The sequence below is a fragment of the Chenopodium quinoa genome, unplaced genomic scaffold (assembly GCF_001683475.1).
Source record: "Chenopodium quinoa cultivar QQ74 unplaced genomic scaffold, ASM168347v1, whole genome shotgun sequence".
NCBI classification, from domain to species: Eukaryota; Viridiplantae; Streptophyta; class Magnoliopsida; order Caryophyllales; family Amaranthaceae; genus Chenopodium; species Chenopodium quinoa.
The window spans coordinates 2,143,559-2,164,592 of NW_018745170.1; the positions used below are offsets into that span (position 1 = coordinate 2,143,559).

At 32.0% G+C, this 21,034-nt stretch overlaps 3 protein-coding genes across 3 annotated transcripts; 2 read left to right on the forward strand and 1 right to left on the reverse strand.

The window, feature by feature from the left end:
* Nucleotides 1-3,842: 3,842 nt before the first annotated feature.
* LOC110710240 (polygalacturonase-like) lies at nt 3,843-6,016 on the forward strand. Its single transcript, XM_021888513.1, has 3 exons — nt 3,843-4,289; nt 4,739-5,257; nt 5,348-6,016. The coding sequence occupies exons 1-3, from the start codon at nt 3,843-3,845 to the stop codon at nt 5,567-5,569; spliced, it is 1,188 nt and encodes a 395-aa protein (XP_021744205.1). The 3' UTR covers nt 5,570-6,016.
* Nucleotides 6,017-12,482: 6,466 nt separating this feature from the next.
* On the forward strand, nt 12,483-14,337 carry LOC110710355 (F-box/FBD/LRR-repeat protein At2g26030-like). Its single transcript, XM_021888643.1, has one exon. The coding sequence runs from the start codon at nt 12,566-12,568 to the stop codon at nt 14,066-14,068; it is 1,503 nt and encodes a 500-aa protein (XP_021744335.1). The 5' UTR covers nt 12,483-12,565; the 3' UTR covers nt 14,069-14,337.
* A 631-nt stretch (nt 14,338-14,968) lies between these two features.
* Nucleotides 14,969-20,485, reverse strand: LOC110710164. The gene is made up of 4 exons (XM_021888426.1): nt 18,447-20,485; nt 17,452-17,705; nt 16,045-16,254; nt 14,969-15,595 (listed from the first exon to the last, which is right to left on the reverse strand). The coding sequence occupies exons 1-4, from the start codon at nt 19,831-19,833 to the stop codon at nt 15,470-15,472; spliced, it is 1,977 nt and encodes a 658-aa protein (XP_021744118.1). The 5' UTR covers nt 19,834-20,485; the 3' UTR covers nt 14,969-15,469.
* Nucleotides 20,486-21,034: the final 549 nt, after the last annotated feature.

Genomic DNA, 21,034 nt, shown 5'->3' on the forward strand with positions numbered 1-21,034 from the left:
AATGAAATTTAAAATTTTTGCCACGTAGGTAAAAATAACGAATAATGATTTACTATTTAAATTATTTTAAAACTAAAATTATCTTTTTTAAAAGATGATCTTTTGATATTAGGATTTAAATTAAAAAAAAAAACTATAAATTATACAATTATTATATACAAAAACTTTAAAATTAAATATTTGAAAAGGAAAATATATGTTCATTTTGTTTTAAGAAAACGTTCAATCAATTTTTTATTTAAAAAAAATTTAAAAAAATATAAATTATTAATAATTAACTAATATTCTTCAATTTTTTTCAAAAAAATCAATATTCTTCAAAAAAAAATAAATAACAATAACGTTCAGTCTTTATCAATATTCTTCAAAAAAAAAAAAAAAAAAAAAAAAAAAAAAAAACAATAATGTTCAAATTTTATCTTATCTAGTAACCTATTTCATGATTAGATAAAATTTTTATAAGAGATTTATTTGTTACTCCACAAATATATAAGATAGGATGATATTAAAGATTTGTATACATCCTCTTAAAAATATAATTTTGATTTTTTTTCAATTGTAAATAGACAATATATATATATAATAACAAAAAACACAAACATGTGAATATTATTTATCTACAATTTTTCATGGTGTGAATTTTTTTCAAGTCTAATTCGTTGATTAACAAAAAATATTGGAAATAATGTAAGTATATCAAGGCTTTCTGATGGTAAACAAAATAAATTGATTGTTATTCATTATTTTATAAGATGTATGTTTTGTTTTATTTTACCTAATCTAATTATGTAACTTATCGTATTAAATTTTGTTAAACAACTTAATTGTAACTTAATATTAATTCTGTATTTGAAGGGATTATGTCCATGCGCCAATTGAAAGAAATTATTGGAAAAGTAAGGATCTGTTCTCTTCAGCTTATTTTCAGTTCAGTTCAGTTCAATTCCTAATTTCCTTCTCTCATAAAATATTCAGTTAACTTCAGCTTCAATCAGTTCAGTTCACCTCAGCTCAGTTCAGTAAATCAGAACAGACCCTAAGTCAACTATAATGTTACAATAGTAGGGAAAAAAAATTAAAGACTGTAAGAGATGTCTTTGATAATTTTTATTTTTTGTGTATTATAGTTTCTGGTAGAATATCTATATTATTATTGTAAAAATCGTTGTAGTAGTGTATACATATAACTCTATTATTAAGACATATGATAATGAAATTTCATTATAAAGATTTAATTTTATTCAATTAGATTAATTTTAGTAATGCAACACTCTTGGTAGTATATATATATTTCATTTAACTATTTAAAAATTTATAAAGTCATATCTTTTACTATTACTCCCACCGTCTTTATTTTAACCATATAGGTTTGGGTTTACTCTATTAATTTTTCATTGTATAAAGTTGATACAGAGTAAAAGAATAATGGTGATCTAAGTTATTGTTTGTGAAAGAAAAATAGTAATTCTATAACTATATATGTATAGTGGAACAACGTGTTTTCGTTATACAAACGAATCATAGGTTAAAAAAATACGAACAGGAATATGATTTTATTCTAATATCTATCATAATTATATTTTTCATATAACTAATATTAGTAAATTAAGGTTGCATTATAAGTTGCATAAAAATAAAACAAATTATCCGTTTTCTAACAAGCAAAATAATAAAACAATTATAGGGTTAAATTAAGTAAAAAATCTTTTTCATGAGATTTATGTATAAAAAACCGTGCATCGCACGGGCTTCCCATCTAGTGAATAATGATTTAGGATTTAAATTATCAAAAATTTATCGTTTCACATTAAAGATTTTATATAAGGGAAAAATTATCATATTTACAATTTATTTATATTTAATAGATTCATTATAAATTATAGTAAAAAAAAGTATATTAAACTTTTGTAATTTTGTCTGAAATTATTAAATACAATAAATCAAATAATTAAAAATCTTAGATGAAAAAATCGTGCATCGCACGGGCTTCCATCTAGTTAATTATAATTATGGATATAAATAGATAATATTTGTAGATATCATAAAGATATTCTCATACAATTATATCCTAAAACTAGAAGGAAAATATTTTACTGATATTCTCTATAAAAAAAAACAAATATATGAAAAATTATTGTTAACCTAAGTTTTTTTTTTTTTGTCACCTCATACAGTCATACCTCACTATCACTATAAAAAAAAAATTACAAGCACACTATAACTATCTCCTCCTTCCCTATTTACTTGAGTTTTGGTAACAATTAGGGACTAAACTTTTTTACTTTTCACCATTTGGACCTGAACTTTTAATCTTTCACCTTTTGGGACTTGTGATTAATATTCACATTGGTGTTACAAATTTCTAATCCAATTTAAATGTCATAGTTGAAAATTAATATATGGCAAAATAGATCAAGCAAAAAATCAATTATAATGGAACTACATGAAATTAAATGATTTAAAAATGCATGAAAATTAAAAATTACACATATTGCATTAAAATAGTCGTAAATGTAATCCTCATAATTACGGCGATCCTCTTCAACAATGATCTGCTCCACTTTTCGGCTACAAACTTCTCGGAAACATGCGTCTGCAAAGTCACATAAGGCTGAATTGATTTGCAGACGAGAGAGTATAAGGGTGAGGATATCATCTGGAAGTGAACTCAACCGGTCTTCCTCAATGCAGCAGTGCAGAGTTGAATAGGTTTATCAAATCCCTCTTACTTCTCTGCCTTGTTACTTGTCAATTCTCCTAAATCTCTATTTGAGTGATGACCTAGTTTTAATACTTGAGATAAATAAAGAATTATTCAAGACTTTCCAATGTAGCTGCTACCGTGTTTGCGTGTAAAATAAAAATTTACATCTTTGATTTTGATACTTAGAACTAAGTTTCCATAAATAACTAAAAAAATGTCAAATTTATTAAAGAAGTGTGCAACAAACTAATTAATATGCTACGTATTATTATCATTATTATTTTTTAAAATAAAACCCAAACATGCTACGTATAAATTTCAAATTATATTTATTTTTAGAATAAAATTTTAAGGCTACCAAAGATAATTCATATACGAAGTGGCTACCAATAGAAATATGCAAAAGTACAAGCTGAGGCTACCAATGAGAACTTTCCTTTTTTTTTACTGGTTGGAACTATTGGAGGCAACACATGTCATAGTTGGGATTATTGGAGATTATTAGAGGTAAATCGCCCATAATTGAAATTATTAAAATATATATTTCCTAAATAACATTGGTAGATTAAATTAGTATCAACGCACGCAAAAGCACAAAATTTTTAAAATCTAGTAACCTAGAAAAGAATATTGAATTTATTTATGGTCTAAATTGTGTCATACAGTTTCCACAAAAAAAAAAATTGTGTCATACGGCAAAACTCCAATATTTGCACACATATTTTTTTATTTTTTTTTTGAATTGATTAAAATTAAAAATATAATCATCAGATTCATCACTTGTAATCGTAGCTCTAGAGATAAATAAGTTTAAATTTTTTATTTTTTATCTTATCAATCTATAATGTACACAGTAAATTTCAATAGTAAAATATTTAAAAAGATAAAAAAAATGACATATGATTAGAATCTTATGAAAATTTATCAAATCATCTTAACTAAAAACAATATTATCCATAATTTTCAAAAAAAAATTGTGTTTGTATGCTTTTGGAACTAGTATATCATATCCAACATCTATAAATTAAAGATTCTTTCACCAAAATTTCACATATTTTTTCTCTACAGTCGCACCAAAATTTTACGTATTCCTTTTCTTAATAATTATACAGTCGCTTTTTGTTACATAATAAAAATTATGAAGATCATAATTGTAACATTGTCAATAATTTTAGTGATCGTCAACCTAAATATTGTTAGCGCAACTTACAACTATTATGATGTAGTAACCCTTGGAGCAAAAGCCAATTCAAATTCGGACTCTTCTAAGGCGTTGGAGGCGGCTTGGAGTACAGCTTGTAACTCATCGGGCGAGTCGACAATTCATATGCCGGAAGGAGAATTCTTTGTTAGAAAATCCCTCAAGTTTTCTGGAAAGGGATGTCAAAGTAGTAAGATTAATTTTGTTATCAACGGAACCCTTAAAGCCCCTAGTGATTTTCGGGTGCTTCAAAACTCAAAAACATGGGTGTTATTTGAGCATGTCGATGGTGTTACTCTTTCTGGTGGAGTGTTTGACGCTGCAGGAGCTGAGTTATGGAATTGTAAACGATCTGGAAATGGAGCATGTCCTCGTGGTGTGGAAGTAAGTTATTTATTTTCTCTGTGTAAACTTGGATATGCTAGTATGATAAAAGTAATGCTCTAATATATAGTTTAACTAGTACCTATTTTTTGTTATGTTATTTGATCTCAGTCGTAAAGTTATTGTGTGACGCATGTATTTAAATTAAAAAGTTAGTTTTAAAATTTTAAAAGAATAATATATTAATCTATTTAATTAGTTTTATTTAATCTTTAACCTTCTAGCATTAGGATTTGTGGTTGTTATTCCGATATATAATCCTATAGTATTTTATTGTGTTAATGTTATTAACTTATTATATTTTATTGTGTTAATGTAATTCTTAGTTTTGTTTTTAATATATAGTTATTGATGCTTAAAAATATTAAATTAATAATTTTTATTAATCCATATAATATATTATTGATTTTTTTATATTAAAATAAGTAACAATTTTTTTAAAATTGCAGAGTTTAGGTTTTCTAAATTCCCAAAACATTGAAATAAATGGTATAACCTCATTAGATAGTCAATTGTACCATATTGTTATTGATGATTGTCGAAACGTAAAAGTGAACGGAGTTACGATTTCCGCCTCGGGTCATAGTCCTAACACCGATGGTATTCATGTACAATCGTCAACTGATGTTACAATATCGAGTTCGAACATTGCTACGGGAGATGATTGTATCTCAATTGGCCCGGGAACTAAAAATTTGTGGATTCAAGATATTACATGTGGTCCCGGTCATGGCATAAGTATTGGGAGTTTAGGAAAAACTTTTCACGAGGCAAAAGTGCACAATGTCACTGTACAAACGTCGACCTTCACTAATACGGAGAATGGAGTGAGAATTAAGTCATGGGGGAGACCAAGTGATGGATTAGTTAGTAATGTTGTCTTTCAACATCTTACGATGGAGAATGCTCGAAATCCAATTATTATTGACCAAAAATATTGCCCCAATCATAAGAATTGTCCTGGAGAGGTATATAAACTATATTTTTAAATTCGAGATCTTATTTCAATTTTTTTTTTAAAAAAAAAAATTAACGATTTTTCTTATTTTTGTGAATAGGTTTCTGGGGTAAGAATAAGTGACGTGACATATGACGATATCCATGGATCATCAGCAACATCGATTGCTGTGAAATTTGATTGTAGCCCAAAACATCGTTGTTCGGGCATAAAGTTGAAGAATATAAATTTGACTTACAAGAACAAGCAAGCTTCTTCTTTCTGTAGTAATTGTGAGGGTTCAACTTTTGGGGATGTTCAACCTAATAGTTGTTTAGAGTGATTTTTATCTACACTTTAGAATACAAAATTGAAAATCTTAAATTTTTTTTTTTTTTTTTTTGTTCCTGTGTTTTTTTCCAAGTATATACAACAGTAAAGTTAAATACAAAGTACATTGATTTACTCCTCTAATTTGTAGGAGCTCTTAACTTATCCAAACTTTGGTGGAATACTTTTTCATACTACATTATTTGTAAGAGCTCTAAGTGGAATACTTTTTCACACTAAATCTTACTACATATAGATACACCTAACATGTGTTTTTAGTGTCGGTTCATTACTCCAATATTCTAATTACATTTAATCTTATCTACGTACTCTAATTTTTTCTACAAGATTTTTCTATTTTGATCTAGACAATTGTCTGTACTTATTTTTCTAGATTACCATATTATACGGTGAGACGGTTAATTTGAGGTAACTTTAACAATTTTTATGGTAACTTTAATGTCTTTAACTTTAAGTATGTAATGAGTTTAATTGTATTTAAATGTATAATTTCTTATTGATACATATTGTTAAGACTTATGATTAATCTAATATAGTACATTATAAAGGCTTTTTAAGGGTAAAATATAAGTTAAGAAAATGGTAAGTTTTGTAATATAAAAGTGTAATTTTTAGGGTAATTTTAACATATATATATATATATATATATATATATGAGGGGAAGCGAGCAAATTACTCATTAATCAAAAGAGCATCCATCAGTACATAAGGAGAAATACTAGGGATAGTACATTAATTTTAACTCATTTTACAGTAACTATTTTTTTTTTTTTTTTATGAGACCTTAATCAAAAAATTGTAGGAAAAATAGGTGGGTGGGTGTATGTGAGACAACAATGGTATTTAGAGAGTTTTTTTTTTTTTTTTTTAATAGAGATATTCAAGAGATAATGCAAAGAGATAAAATCTCGATCTTAAGAAGAAAACGAGGTCCCGTCAAAAAAAAAAAAAAAAAAAAAAAAAAACGAGGCAATTAGAATTATATCGAAGGTACATTACTAATCAGCACCGGTAATAATTTTTGTCCATAAATGCTCATTTTCTAGGCTTAATTTACCAATGTATTTGTGTATGCATGACATATATAATAATTATAAGAATAGAAATAAATTAACATAAGTTATATCACCATAAAACTTGGGCAACAAAAAAATAAAAAAAAAAAAAAAAATACAATTACTATTCATTACAGTAAATAAAAATAATAAATTGTTGGCATTAATGTTTAAATCCATGATGGGTATTATACTCTAACTTCAACACCTACTCTAATGAGTAATAACACATCTCATGTCTAAAATGTTTTGTTAAACAAAGTTAAACATATTCATAAACTTGAAGATTTAATGTTTAATTTTATAATCTAGTATTTTATATAAATAAAGTAGGCATTTTTGGAGAGCATTCGGAGCGCCACGTAAGAAATATACTTATTTCGACCAATAAGAAGAAAGGTTTGTATTTTATTTTTGAATTAAAATATTATGTCGCTACCTAGATAAAAGTAACGAATTAGATTTGATATATCTAAAATTTTAATGTCACGTAGATTATAATCCACGAATTAAATTATTTTAATGAAAAAATAAAGTAAAAATATAGGAAAAGATAAATTTATTAATCCAATACTACGAGTATAAGAAATCAAAAAAAAATATACTAAAAAATATTTAAATGATAAACGCTTATAATAAAGTTTGATACCTATCATTATAAAATAAATTTTGATAGTATTTACGATAAGAAATACAAATTGTTCGTTAATAACCCCATCATCGAATTTTGTGTTAGTAATTTTGTGTTAATTTTTAGCTTAATTTTTAAAATCCTATGTTTAAATTAGTATTTCTAATTATTACTTACATTGTATTAATTTGGGATACTCAACTATTATAGGTTTATGTTTTATTTACTAAATGTTTTTTTTACATGCAGATCTAACACATCATATGACACAAATAAAATTTCGTATCAATACAAAACCCCATCAAGCGAATTTTGTGTTAGTAAGGTCATCAATATCCGAGTAATTTTTAAAATCTTATGTTTAAATTTATATTTGTAATTATTAGTTATATTGTATTTATTTAGCATACTTAACGATTATTTGTTTATGTAATGGCATACAATTAGATGTTGTGTACTTAATATATGGATGGCTTTGGTTATTTTTGGAGATGATGAAAAAATTCCAATGCATAGATTTGATTTTATTCGCAACACGGTTTAATTTATCCATTGATGTAGTAGGTTGGTGATTCTATCGAAATAAAAGACATGGTAAAACAATGAATAATGATTTTGGATTTAAATTATTAAAAATTTATCATTTCACATTAACGATTATTTTATATAACGGAAAAAATATCATATTTACAATTTATTTATATTTAATAAATTCATTATAAATTATAGTAAAAAAAATATTAAACTTTTGTAATTCTATTTGAAATTATTAAATACAATAAATCAAATAATTAAAAATCTTAGATGAAAAAACCGTGCATCGCACAGGCTTCCATCTAGTAGGATAAAAAAAAAAAGGAGACTAGCTCCCAACTGACTCAAGACTACAAATAAAACAAGGAGAGGGTTTAGCTCTCTTAACCATACTAACACAAGAACCATAATAGGGAATGGGGGTACAACATTCATGACTTGCTATGGGATACAAATGGGGATTGACACGTTCCGCCGTATACGCTAGCCATAAGATGATCAGAGTTTGTTCCTTTTCGCTTCTCGGACCTGCAAAAACAATACCTGGAATAACGATTACCTTTCTTGTTCTTCTTCCTTGACATGTACGACCTACCATGCTTCCTCGTCGTGGTAGAAAACTTAAAGGTAGTGGATGTTGGGATGAAATGCTCCTGGTCGAGTTCAAAGTCATGGGGTCATCTTCATTGGATCCAACATATTCCACTTCAACAAGGTCAGCGGTAGGATAGTCTCTCGCTGGATCTTCACTCCCATTATTCTCAATGATTGAACCTTCATTGTTGTTATCAATTAATTTTGAAGACATAGACTCATCTAACTTCTCAATAACAGTAGTGTAGGGTTTTTCAGACGCCACAACAGGGTTGACCACTTTTGGACCAAGAGGGGGCATGACCTTTTCTTTTTGGACTTTTTGTCAAGTCTCCTCCTACTCGAACTCATCTTCTTAATAGGCATGGACAAGGAATTTGGGCCTCTGGAATCCATATCCTTGTAAATTTCTGAATGCCTATCTTGAGTAGTCTTTTCCTTATTCCTATAGTCATCCACGAATCAGCAGATTGATTGAAGAAACTCAAAATCCTCCCTTGCTTGAGATTCATATAGGTTAAGGAGGAGATCTTAAGGGACTTGTTTCTTTTCATTCCATTAGAGAAGCAATGGATTTTTCCAGGTTCCATGCCTTGTCTTGATTCCTGATCGTTTAAGGGGTAGGTTGAACCAACTTCTTTATTTTCCAAAGGAGCATCTCATTGTGGGTAAGGATGGAGCTCTCTACCTCCATCTCACTATCATGGCATGTAGGAGACAGGCTAGTAACATTACTCCTCTGGTCATTGCTTCGAGAAGTTAGGCCTTGCACTAGGCTAATAGTTGACTCACTGATTTTCCCCTTTTTGTTGTAGTTATACTGAGTCATGGTAGAATTTTCAGCACCCCTCTTACCAAAGGTCTTGCTTGCCTCACAACTTAGGTCCTTCACTTTCTCCAGTTCACGAAGGATATCCTGATTATTAGGCTCTGACCTGGATGCCTTGCCAAGGTCCTCATAAGCCTCTTTCAGTTAATTAAGCTTGATTTCTGCTAAAGCCCTTCTGTAAAGAGGTTTAGCATTGCTACTATCAAACTCGATGACCAAGGGGCAAAGTTCCTTAGATTGTTCATAATCATGAACCTTTAAGGCACAAGCTGCGAGATTCAATTCCAAAGCAATAGCAAGACTCCATAGCAAATCACAATCCTCCTCATTCCTTGGTAAACCAAAGCACAAAAATTTCAACCCTTTATCATACTTAGCCCAAGCACAAATAAACTCACCACATTTATAGTACAAGTAACCCTCGTCCTTCAAACTCTTGGCTTGATTAAATATATTTCGAGGGAAGTTATTTGTAGCAAAGTTCACAATACTTTCATCATAGTCGTCATTCAAGTGAGTAACCATAAGGGCGTTAAGTAAAGGTCGACAATTCATAATATACCAAAGACAAGACTTTAATAAAAACCACAAAAGGAGGCAAAAGCACTAAAGTAGGAGGAAGAAATCTTTCTTAAAGGTTTTTTTTTTTTTTTTTGGATTAAAGAAAACTAGGAAAGTAGTAGAACAAGAAAACCTCAAGAAATCCAGAAAAGGAAAAACCACCACCAGCGAAAGGGCTAGAAATGGACAACCGCGAACTACCTTAGTGGTAGGCGGCAGGAGGATGCAGAGGCAAGCAGGACAGTCGTTGTCCGGAACACCCTTACTAGCAAGGTGCTTTCTCGAGCTATGGCGTACGGGGACGAAGGTTGCTTTGTCAAACAGCGATAAGGGTCCTCGCGATTTGGTGGTGCCGGGCAGAAAAGAGATCGCCGGCAATCGAGAGGAGAAGCCGCCTTCACCGATCGCCGGCGACCCGCCTAAGAGAGCAAGGAGGAGGGTGCTGGCTTTATAAAACCAGGAGCTCGCTGTTGGTATATTTTTTTTGGGGGGGAGGGGGGTTTAATTTGGCATTCGCTGCTGGTATAATACTATAATTAGTGTTTTATTGTCATTATGTAATGATTATAAGACGATTTGACAATTTAAATTTTGAAATTTGAAAAAATATGTATTATTTTCCAATTTGATGAAAAACAATAATTTTATTTTTCTATTAAATAGTCAATAGTTGTTGAATATCTTTAAATCTTAACATATCATATATTGAATATAGTTCTCAATATAAATCTTTTTTCAAGTTAAGAAATTAAAAAATGATTTTCAAGAGACTAAGAAAAAAAAGTCGAACATGATTAGCAAACTAAACTGGTACAAACTTGCAATCCGGGACATCGCTCGGGCCACACACTAGTTTTAATTTGAACGAATTCCCTAAAAATTCCTTAATTGTAAATTAATTCCCTATTTGCGTCAATTTGAAAACTTATTCCCACAATATTGTCCACGTAGGATTGGTAGAAGCTTTGTATTTTTTTTTTATTTAGGTTCGGCAAAGAATCGCTAACGGTGATAGTGGTTCTATACTTATTATAAAACTGCTAACGTCGTTAGCGATTCATGTATTAGGTTTTAACCAGTGAGGTTTCCTAATACAAGAACCTAATATAAAAACCGCTAACGACTTTAAAGGTTTTATAAGTATAGAACCACTATCACCGTTAGCGATTCTTTGCTGAACCTAAAAAAAAAAAAAAAATCAAAAACAAAAACAAACCTTATCATACGTGGACAATATTATGGGCATAAGTTTTTAAACTAACGCAATAGGAAATTAATTTACAATTAAGCAATTTTTAGGGAAATCAAGTAATTAAGTTGATGAATTTATTTTAAATTCCCTAATATTAGAATCTATACTTATATACTAAAGTAACCCCCGTAATTATTCCTAAAATACACGTGTTATCACCTCATAAAAAAAATTCCCGCTAATTGAAAGAAGTTTGTTAAGTTTTTGCCTTATATTTAGGGAAGGGAATAATGCACAACAATAATAATTATTATAAAATTAAAAATTGTAGTGGTAAAGCATTGAAAAAAAAAAAGGTTACGTTATACTAAACTATAAAATACTACTAAGGATATTATCATTTTTTTTTGTTATCGTCAAGAATAACATGAATAGTGAATACTTTTTAGTTGAGAATAAAGGTAAGCTTTCATATTACGAATACTAAAATGTTATTACTCCTTCCATCTCACATTACTTGTAATAAAAAAGTATCACAATGTTTATTGCGCTTTTTTTTTATTCTCTTTTTATGTTTACTTTCTGTTTTGTACGATTTTTAATAAACGAATAATAAAATACTACTTCCTCTGTGCTTTTTTTACTTGACTTGTTTCTTTTATCACGCTTGCCAATGCAAAACTTTAACGATCAATAACTTTAATTCTCCACTAATAAAAATTATAAAAGTTATATACTCCCTCCCATTTTAAATACTTGCTCCACTTTCCTTTTCAATACTTGTTCCATTTCCTTATTTGGAAAGCTTTAATAATATTTAATTCATTTCTCTCAACTAGTGGACCCAACATAAATCATACGAAGTATTTTATTAATTTCATATGCTCTCTCCTCCAATTCTCTCAAGTACTTTTGATTTTTACAATTTTTTATTCTTCCACCTACCCCACTACCTTCATATTTTATCACTTTCTCCAATTTCTCCTAAAACTCCGCGCATGGAGAAATGGAGCAAGTATTTAAAAACGGAGGGAGTATTATGATAGTACTATTGAGACGAATTAAAAAAGATCTCACATGAATATGTTTTTCCTTATATATTATTCACAAAAGATGGTCAAAGGATGGGTGGTGAATAGTGTAAAAGTCAAAACGAGTCAAGTAAAAAGGAACGGATGAAGTATTGTATTGTAAAACCGTGAATAGCACGGGTTTTGAACCAGTAAGAATATATGACCAGAAATTGAAGTTGTAAACCATAAAAATTTAAACCTGCAATATAAAAATAAAGAGGTAGAAAAATATACGGAAACAATAATATATTTGTGGGTTACAACTCTCGTAGATCTTTTGAGTAGTACGAGGCCTTGTCGGCTTCATCCATACTATATATGTACAATATTTGGTAGTAGGGAGATGGGGTCTTTGTGACTTGTTCCATTTGAGCCTCTTTATATAGAGTGTCGTAAAGTAATAAACAAGATAGCTATCACATATTTTACAAGATAATATTTTAAGTATATTTAACGCCTAAATATTAACAAATTTCGGTGTTAATAGAGGTCACACTTGCAAAATTCTTTTCTTCACAAATGAAACTCCATGAGATTGATCCCACAACCAGCAACAATGGCAGACGCCTTCGCCGGAGGCTAAACAACGAAGAACAAGATCGATTAAGCTCACTTCCAGACTCCATTCTCACCGACATACTCTCTCATCTCCCAACCAATTCCGCCGCCACCACCTCCGTCTTATCCCACCGTTGGCGCCACCTCTGGACCACCGTCACCTGCTTCCAATTCGACTTCGATCTCTCCGAACAAACTTCATCAAACATCCTCTTAATCGTCAACAACATCTTACAACAGATGATCGCCCCAAAACTTTATGGATTTCACCTGGTATTTCCATCGGAATCTAACTTAGATCAACCTGATGCTGCTGAACAATGCTTTCGAACAATTTTTCGCCGAAAAGTTGAACAAATTGTGTTCAATGCAGGATTCAGGAGTTTCTTTAGGGTTCCTGCTGCTTGTTTGTTTGACTCGCAATCTCTGGTAAGTTTGAAATTGATTGGTATGCTTAAGATTGAATTGCCTGAGAATATTGAAATTCGGCTTCCTAATTTGAAGAAGCTTAGTTTATGCTATCTTCTCGATGTTCCGATCATGTTGCGTAATATGTTTGAGTTTTGTCCATTGTTGGAAGATGTGCAATTGAGTTTTGACTTGATTTCTTTGCCACAACCCCAGAATCCACATTCTTTGGTGAATGTGTTTTCGCCGAATTTGAAGTCATTGGATATATGTATGAATTCGTGGTGTCATCTGAAACGGAGTCGGATTTTTATTGATGCGCCGAAATTGGCAAACATTAGGGTTAGTGATTGTTATTCGTTTTATTCCTTTGTCCAATATCCAACTGCATTAGCTAGTGCTTGTATTGACTTGAAGGGGAATTCAATAGTCGAGTCTAATGATTTTGAGTTACAAGATGAAGAGGATCTGTATGTTAATGGGATGTTCGAGTTTTTGGAAAGAATGTCTAGTGTTGACAACCTTGAGCTAATGGTAGGAAAACGTACCAATATATTTACCCGTCTTGGGGTGGATATGCCAATCTTTAATAATCTAGTGCGTCTTAAAGCAAATTGTTTCAAGGATTTGATGCGTTGTTTACATAATTTTCCAAAGTTAGAGCATCTTGAGGTGAGCTTATGTTCGGAAGATTATGATGTTCCAACAGAACAGAGGGATTGGTATGCACCATATTCTGTACCAGATTGTTTGGTTAGTAAGCTTAAGACTGTACGAATAGAGGGACTTAAGGGGATTGACGATGACCTTAAGTTGCTAGAGTACATTCTACGTAATGCAATGGTTTTGGAAAAGCTTTGCACAACAATTCGTTTCAAGGTCGAACATAGAATGCGTTCTAATGTGTTGAAGGAATCTCATTTCTATAAGTCCTTGTACAATCTTCCTAGGAGCTCCTCAACTTGTGAGGTTGTGGTTCCAAAGAGAGTCACAGCATCAAGTGATGTCTTCAAAAATGGATATGCAACTTCTTGCTGTCCAAATACCAATATTTAAGCTGTTGTAGATATTTATACTCAAATTATAATTTCTTTTACTCATACAATGGCTGTTTTATTTTCTGTATGTTAACTTCTTTTACTTAATGGCAGTTGTATATAAAACGAGTTATTGTTGGCTTATATTATTCATACAATGGCTATTGTAATTTGTAATTACTAAATGTGAACTTATTTTACTCATACAAAGGTGGCTCTTTGATCCATGTATGCCTCAAATTGTTTTCTGTAATGGGAAAACATACATCATACACATGAATTTAGCTTTGTTGGACATACATTAACAAATCAAGGGATTAAGATGCTTGAATTCTCTTTTTACCTTTGATTTTGTTTGAGGTTATTTGACGAAATTATAGACTAACCTTGAGCCCAATACAAATAAGGAAGAAGATAGCAAAAATAACTATGCTAACAGGGTGTGAGACTGAAAACCTTGGACATTGTAGAATCTAGTTCTCTCTTTCCTTATATGTTTATGGTGTAAGGTGTAACCTAAAAATAGTATCATTCCTATGCAATCAGAGCTCATAGATAGTTTCAGTGAAGCACATAACATACAGCTTATCTCTGTCACTAGCCTTCCTGCTCTTTTTAGCTGCTCTCAAGTTCAGATTCAAAATCTTAGCCACTTCTTTATACTGCAGCAGCCTCAAATTGTTACCCCAAACTTCCGAAGAGAAACCACGTTCAAAGAACGAGTGCTGCACTTTTTGAAGCTGGCTGTGACACATAACACAATTAATATCACATAAAATTCCATATTAGCTGAACCTATCTGTTGTGTACAATTCATTCTGAAATATTAACAGCATTGAAAATTTCCTTTTTTTTCCGCATCTTTTAAACCTACAAAATATATGTTCTGAATGGTAAAGACATTGTAGGCACGGATTCATTAGTCTCAGAGAAATGAATATTACATCTCTAAGAACCAGGAGGAAGAAGCTTGAAAGAGTTGTTTTAAGAAACTCTTACTCCCTAAATTACAGGACTATCTTTACTAATTTCAAAACTAAAATGAGCTCAAAACAAGTGCACCAATACAGCTTTAATAAAACATCAATTTAACTATTTTCATTAAATTAACGTTAAATATCTTCACCTACAAAACTTTTGCTATTTTCAACCATTATTTCTAGCAACAGTATTACAGTAAGGATCTAAGATTTAGGCCGAAAAAGAGATGGGAGCTCGAAAGAAAATTCTTTTGCTGCCCAATGGAGTATAGCAAAAACACCAAGCCATGCGACCTTCAAAGTACCCAGTATTTGTAAGACGTATGCAAGGGCATCCACAGCAAATCGGTCAATGCAAAACCATACTAGATGCTGATTCTGATGCAACCAATGTATCATTCCTGTGAACTATAGGTGACAGTCGCACAAACTGTTGATGCTCATTTCACCAATGACCTCAGAGCAGCCTCAACATCAGCAAGTGGCTGACCAGCATAAAGCTTTAATTCTCCCTTCCTTAGAACAAATACTTCGTTGTCAAGAGTTTCTGCCATTTCTTTGAATTCCTGCAAAAATCATAGCCCATCATGTTACGAATATATGGACAGTTCAATATGCCTTGCCTACCGGTGATATAAAGGTCTATGCACAGCTATGTAGAAAAAAAAGAGTTCTAATAAGGTATTGTTTTCATTCCTATAAATTATGCATCACTAGTATCCTTAAAATTCACATCTCCATCATTCTATTGTAGTCCTACAAATTTTATGTTAAAGGTATCATTAATGCTGGAAAATCACACATTATAATATGCTATAGTTTGATTTGGAAAGGGTAGAATAGAAATTTGGCCTATTATTTAGGGACGGAGGAAGTATATCAGATTAATATTTCAGGCTATGGATAGCAACTTCAAGATACTACAGGCTAGCTGCCATAATGAATAACTTATTAATAACTACTGTTTCCGTGACCAAAAAAAAAAAAAGCAAATACAGCATATTTTGAGCTTTACCTTTGTTGAAATAGGAGCGATATCTACAGCAGCATCAGGTAGATCCTCAAAAGCTGATTCCAGAAGATAACTGAAGTTCTTAGCATCATTGCGATCTTCAAAAGCAACAGTGTAAGACGAGTAAGACTGATTCTCTGCATCAGTGTAGATCCTTATGTTATAGAATCCCCGCTGTGCTTCATCACCTATACCATTTTGCATCAAAATGACCTAGAAAAGGTGTTGCTCATCAGGACAAATGTGGAGATTTTAAAAGTTATATACATTGGGAGCAATGGCAGATAATAGTTGTAAGGATTTTGATACAGGTTCCCCAGTTTAAAAGATGAACAGTTGGCAAATGCTATCACAAATCCATAAAAGCAAATGAGTTGAAGCAAAGATTATATTTCAGAGGAGCACAATATACACTTTTGATAGACAAAATTTCAGAAGCTATTCTGAGATTTTTGACAGCAAAATATTAAGATTATTTACAAGAATGTCCTGTTTAGAATTACCATCATACCAAAATAAAGCTGTAGGTTGAAAACTAAGGATGCAACACATTTAAAACTGCTATTGCGTATTTAGATAATACTTCATATCATTTTCCCGTAAATCATCATCTACAACAATCCAAGCTGCTATTACAATAGTCTAGACTAGGATAAAGACTACGTAAAAAAAAGGCATTCAGTTTGTTCAACAAGGGACATAGAATGTAGATGTTAGAATAAGTTCAAGAACATAGTAGCTTGTACTTCGTAACAGAGGACTTTAATAGGGGAAAAAATCCAAAAAATAAAAAATGAAAAAAATAACATACAACAGATTTCACCAAATTCAACAAAAAAAGGATCCATAAGCTGTGTCCAGATTTAATATGCTATTCAAACTATATATACTTCGTATCATGATGACAATTATTTACAAACAAGAGTGCCAATTTCTTCGTTAAGAGGTTTAGAGAAAATGGAAGGCTTAATCAAAGCAAGGAAAAAATACAGATTCATGTCCTACATCAACCATCGGTACTCCAAAAATACTTGTAAAAACATTAGAAAAGCCTCCCATAGTCCCATCTGCCTCGGTTATTCCCCTTTCCAGAAAATCAGTAATAATAATAGGCAAGACATCACAACATCAATATGTCATATTTCTACATAAAATTGTCACACCAGTAAACGCAAAATACTATATTATAGTCACATATTCAGCTTGCAAGATCCATAAGTTAATTGACTAGATTATTCCATTTAGGAAAAAATTAACACAATATTCAAAAATATATATATATATATATATATATATATATATATATATATATATATATATTCATATTCTCTGATGACAGAACATAATTAAGTTTGAAACAAACAGTATGGAAAAATGAGCAAATAAGGTTGGCCGGAGTTATCTACTCACAAGAACATATGGAAGTTTTGACCACCAAGGATTAACATTCTCTAGGTCATCCTTGTCAATGCTCCGGGGTAGTTTTCTTTCTAGTTTGTTAGAATTGGGTTGACCTTTTCTTCGTGGCATCATCGGTGACTCGGATGTTGTTGAGGCAGCATGATCAGCCATCTTCTTTTTGCCTTCAGTTGCAATAGTGCTGTACATTTTGGCTCCTGAACCCTCATCCAAACTGCTTCCATCACTAGAGTCCTGGACAAGACCTAAAGATTTAACAAATAACTGAAAGATGCACAAATAATTTTTTACAATTGCAAAGTTAAGAACTAGTATTCTCTGAGTGAATCCAATTAGTGTAAACTATATGACCAGCACTTCTAACAACTGCAATTAGATGACTTGAATGCCTTGAAAACAACAGCACCATATAAGAATGTTCAAAGAGACACGAAAGAATGGCCATCCTCAATCTTTCATTCTTGAAGTTTATTATCATACCATAGCTTTCTCAGAACTTCTTATAGGTTGAGCTTTCAAATTTCCTTAAAATAAATAGCTACATATACATTATACTCGAATGAGTAATCAACAAATCCACACTATACCTACATGATAACAACTTGTAGTGAAATAAGAGTACCATTTTAACTCCCAAAAACTCAGGTAACAAAATCTACACTACACCTGTATGGCAACAAAAGCTTTATCAAAATGAAAGTATTTTCTTTTATTCTTCACACCTACTGATGGACTGATGTCCTAACTCTCTGCCACTAGAATCGAAGCTTTCATATATCATATATGTTCCACTTTCCAAAAACTTTGTCAAGTCAAGATATTAGGCTTCCCATAAAAGGCAACAACTTAAGAGCCATTTTCAAACCAAAAAAAAAAGTAAAAAAAAATAACAATACAAAATTTGAATACTACTAATCTGAAAGAAAGAAACTCGGCAATCATATTTGACAAACATAAGAAGGCTAACACATGAAACACCATATTACCTTTAACTGGTTTGGCACCCTCATTTATTTCCTTGCTCAACTTTTTTTCTGTCCTGTTGCTTCCCAAGGCAGTTGAACCATTTCCTGGTTTGGCACCCTCATTACTTCCCTTGCTCGCTTTTTTTGCTGTGCCATTGCTTCCCGAGGAAGTTGGACCATTGATTACCTTGTCTAACTTCTTTCTTGCACCATTGCTTCCAAACCCTTTCCCAGGACCTTTCAATTGTGCAGAACTTTGAGGTACTGGTATCTTCCCTTCTTTATCCATACCATTATTGCGGTTTTCAGGAATCGTTTCCTCGAGAACATCTATTATCTGACTATTATCATTACCACTTCCTGTTCCCTCCACTGGTTTTTCATCATTTCCACTACCATGTCTCCCTCTTACACCATCAATATTTTGAAATCCTTTAGGTTTCTCTTCAGGTTTAGTCAGATGACTTCTAAATTTATGCTTCATCTTAAACAATAACATACTATCTTCTTCTTTACCATCCAAAGCCTCATTTTTCTCCTCCTTCCCAGACCCCTCTGATTTATTTAAAAAATTAACATTCAGCGAAGGTGCTGGATATTTTTTCTTCAACTTACTTAACCGTACATCAACTTCCTTCACAATACCACTGTTGGTCTTAGAATCATTACTCTCAAAATCCTCACTATCATTGTCATCATCACTCACATCATCTAAATCTGCTTCACTATTCTCTACCTTCTTCCTCTTTTCAGCCTCTCTTACCTCCCATGCCATCTTTCTAATTTCAGAAATCTTAGCTTCCATTTCTGACTCGTTCACACCCACACCAGCCCAATCCTTCAGAAAAGCTTTCCCATTTATTTTCACTTCCCCTTCTCGCATCCCCAGCATAAGCTCCTTTTTCGGATCCCCAACTACCAAACTCCCATTATTCTCATCAGACTTATTAGAACCCATTACCCAAACAGCAACAACAGTCTGTAAAACAAATAAACCCACAAATGAACCAACAATCTTAACAATGGTACTGCCTGAAATTCCACCATAACCCACCAAACTTCGAGCCTCAGAATCCCTAACAACTTCTAGTTGACTCAAACCAGATTCATTCTCTGATTCTTCGATAAACCTAGAACTCGATTGTTCCTTAGTGGAATCCGAAGGAACCTCAACATTTGGTTCAATTGGCTGAATGGGAGCTTCTATATGATCATCCAAAGGGATATTGTAGGGTTTAGTAAGGGTTTTAAGGATCTTAGGGCGCAAGTAGTTTTTCCTCTTAGCACGCCTCAAAGACGAAGAGGGTACACGAATCGAGCATCGAATCAGCGTTTTTCTGGGTGATTTGTGAGCCTTGTATGAGACAAAGGTGGCAAAGGGATAAGGCAAACTCGCCAATGCCACCATTTTTCCCACTCGAAATTCAACTTAATCAATCTTATCCTTCTATTTCAATGAAAAGTCCAATATAATTCTCAATAATCAATCAAATTAAACAACCAGCAACCAACTGAATACTACTATATCGCTACTTTCATTAAAATGCCAATTATAACTCAATCAAACAAAATTGAAGAACCCTAATCCCCCATCAGTAAAAAGCAATACCCAATTCAGCAAATCATCAGCCTAAACATTCCCAAATGTTAAAGCCAGTAAATTCCTCTTTTTTCTCATAAAAATTAGCAATCAAATAAGGCCAATTAACAACGTACAAAACTGAAAGAGATGGAAAACCGTTGAAATTTCTCAGCAACAAAAGCTTGAATTCGATACCAGGGAGGTGAATTTAGAGGCGGAGAAGATGAGCGTCGTCTGCTTCAGAAGACCACAGCACAGGTAGAGTGAGAAAAAGAGGGAAGGAGAGGAGAGAGAAAGATGCATAGAAATTAGGAAATTGAATTATTTAAATGGGCTTTATCCCCAAATTCGGGTTTTCAATTCAGAAACTTTGAGTTAGGCCCTCGTTTACTACAACTTAATTCTACAGTTTTTTGCGGTTTGATCTGTTTTGAATTATTTTTTTTATGGAGTATTTTTTTTTTGGAAAAATTGCTAAAAATAATCCCAAGTTTCACGTATTCGTTTTAAATAATCCCAACTTTGAATTATTATTATTAAATAATTTCAATTTTGGGGTGTATTCGCTCAAAACAGTCCCTAACCAATTACTAGCCTATTATAACAGGTTTTAGGAACACGTGGCATCACGTGATTAGTTAATTTTTTTACAAAACTTTTTTAATAAAATTATTAAAAAGAAAAGAAAACTTAAAAAATGAAAACTGCCCAGCACCTCCACCCACCTTCCCCACCACCATCGCGGCGGCTGGATGCCTCTTCGCTACCCACGCGCCGGCAATAACTCCTTCCCCTCGTCCTTCGCGCCGGTCAGCTATCCTTCCTGGCGCTCCTTCCCCAATAACCACCAAACCCGCCCACCCTAAAACCCACGAAAAACCTAAAAACAACCTCACCGCTGCAAAAAAAACCCCCCAAACGACCCTTTCCCCACCATTGGAACCGTAGCGCTAGGGTCCCGGTGGTGGGGGAAGGGTCGTTTGGGGGTTTTTTGCGACGGGAAGTTAGTTTTTAGAAATTTCAGGTG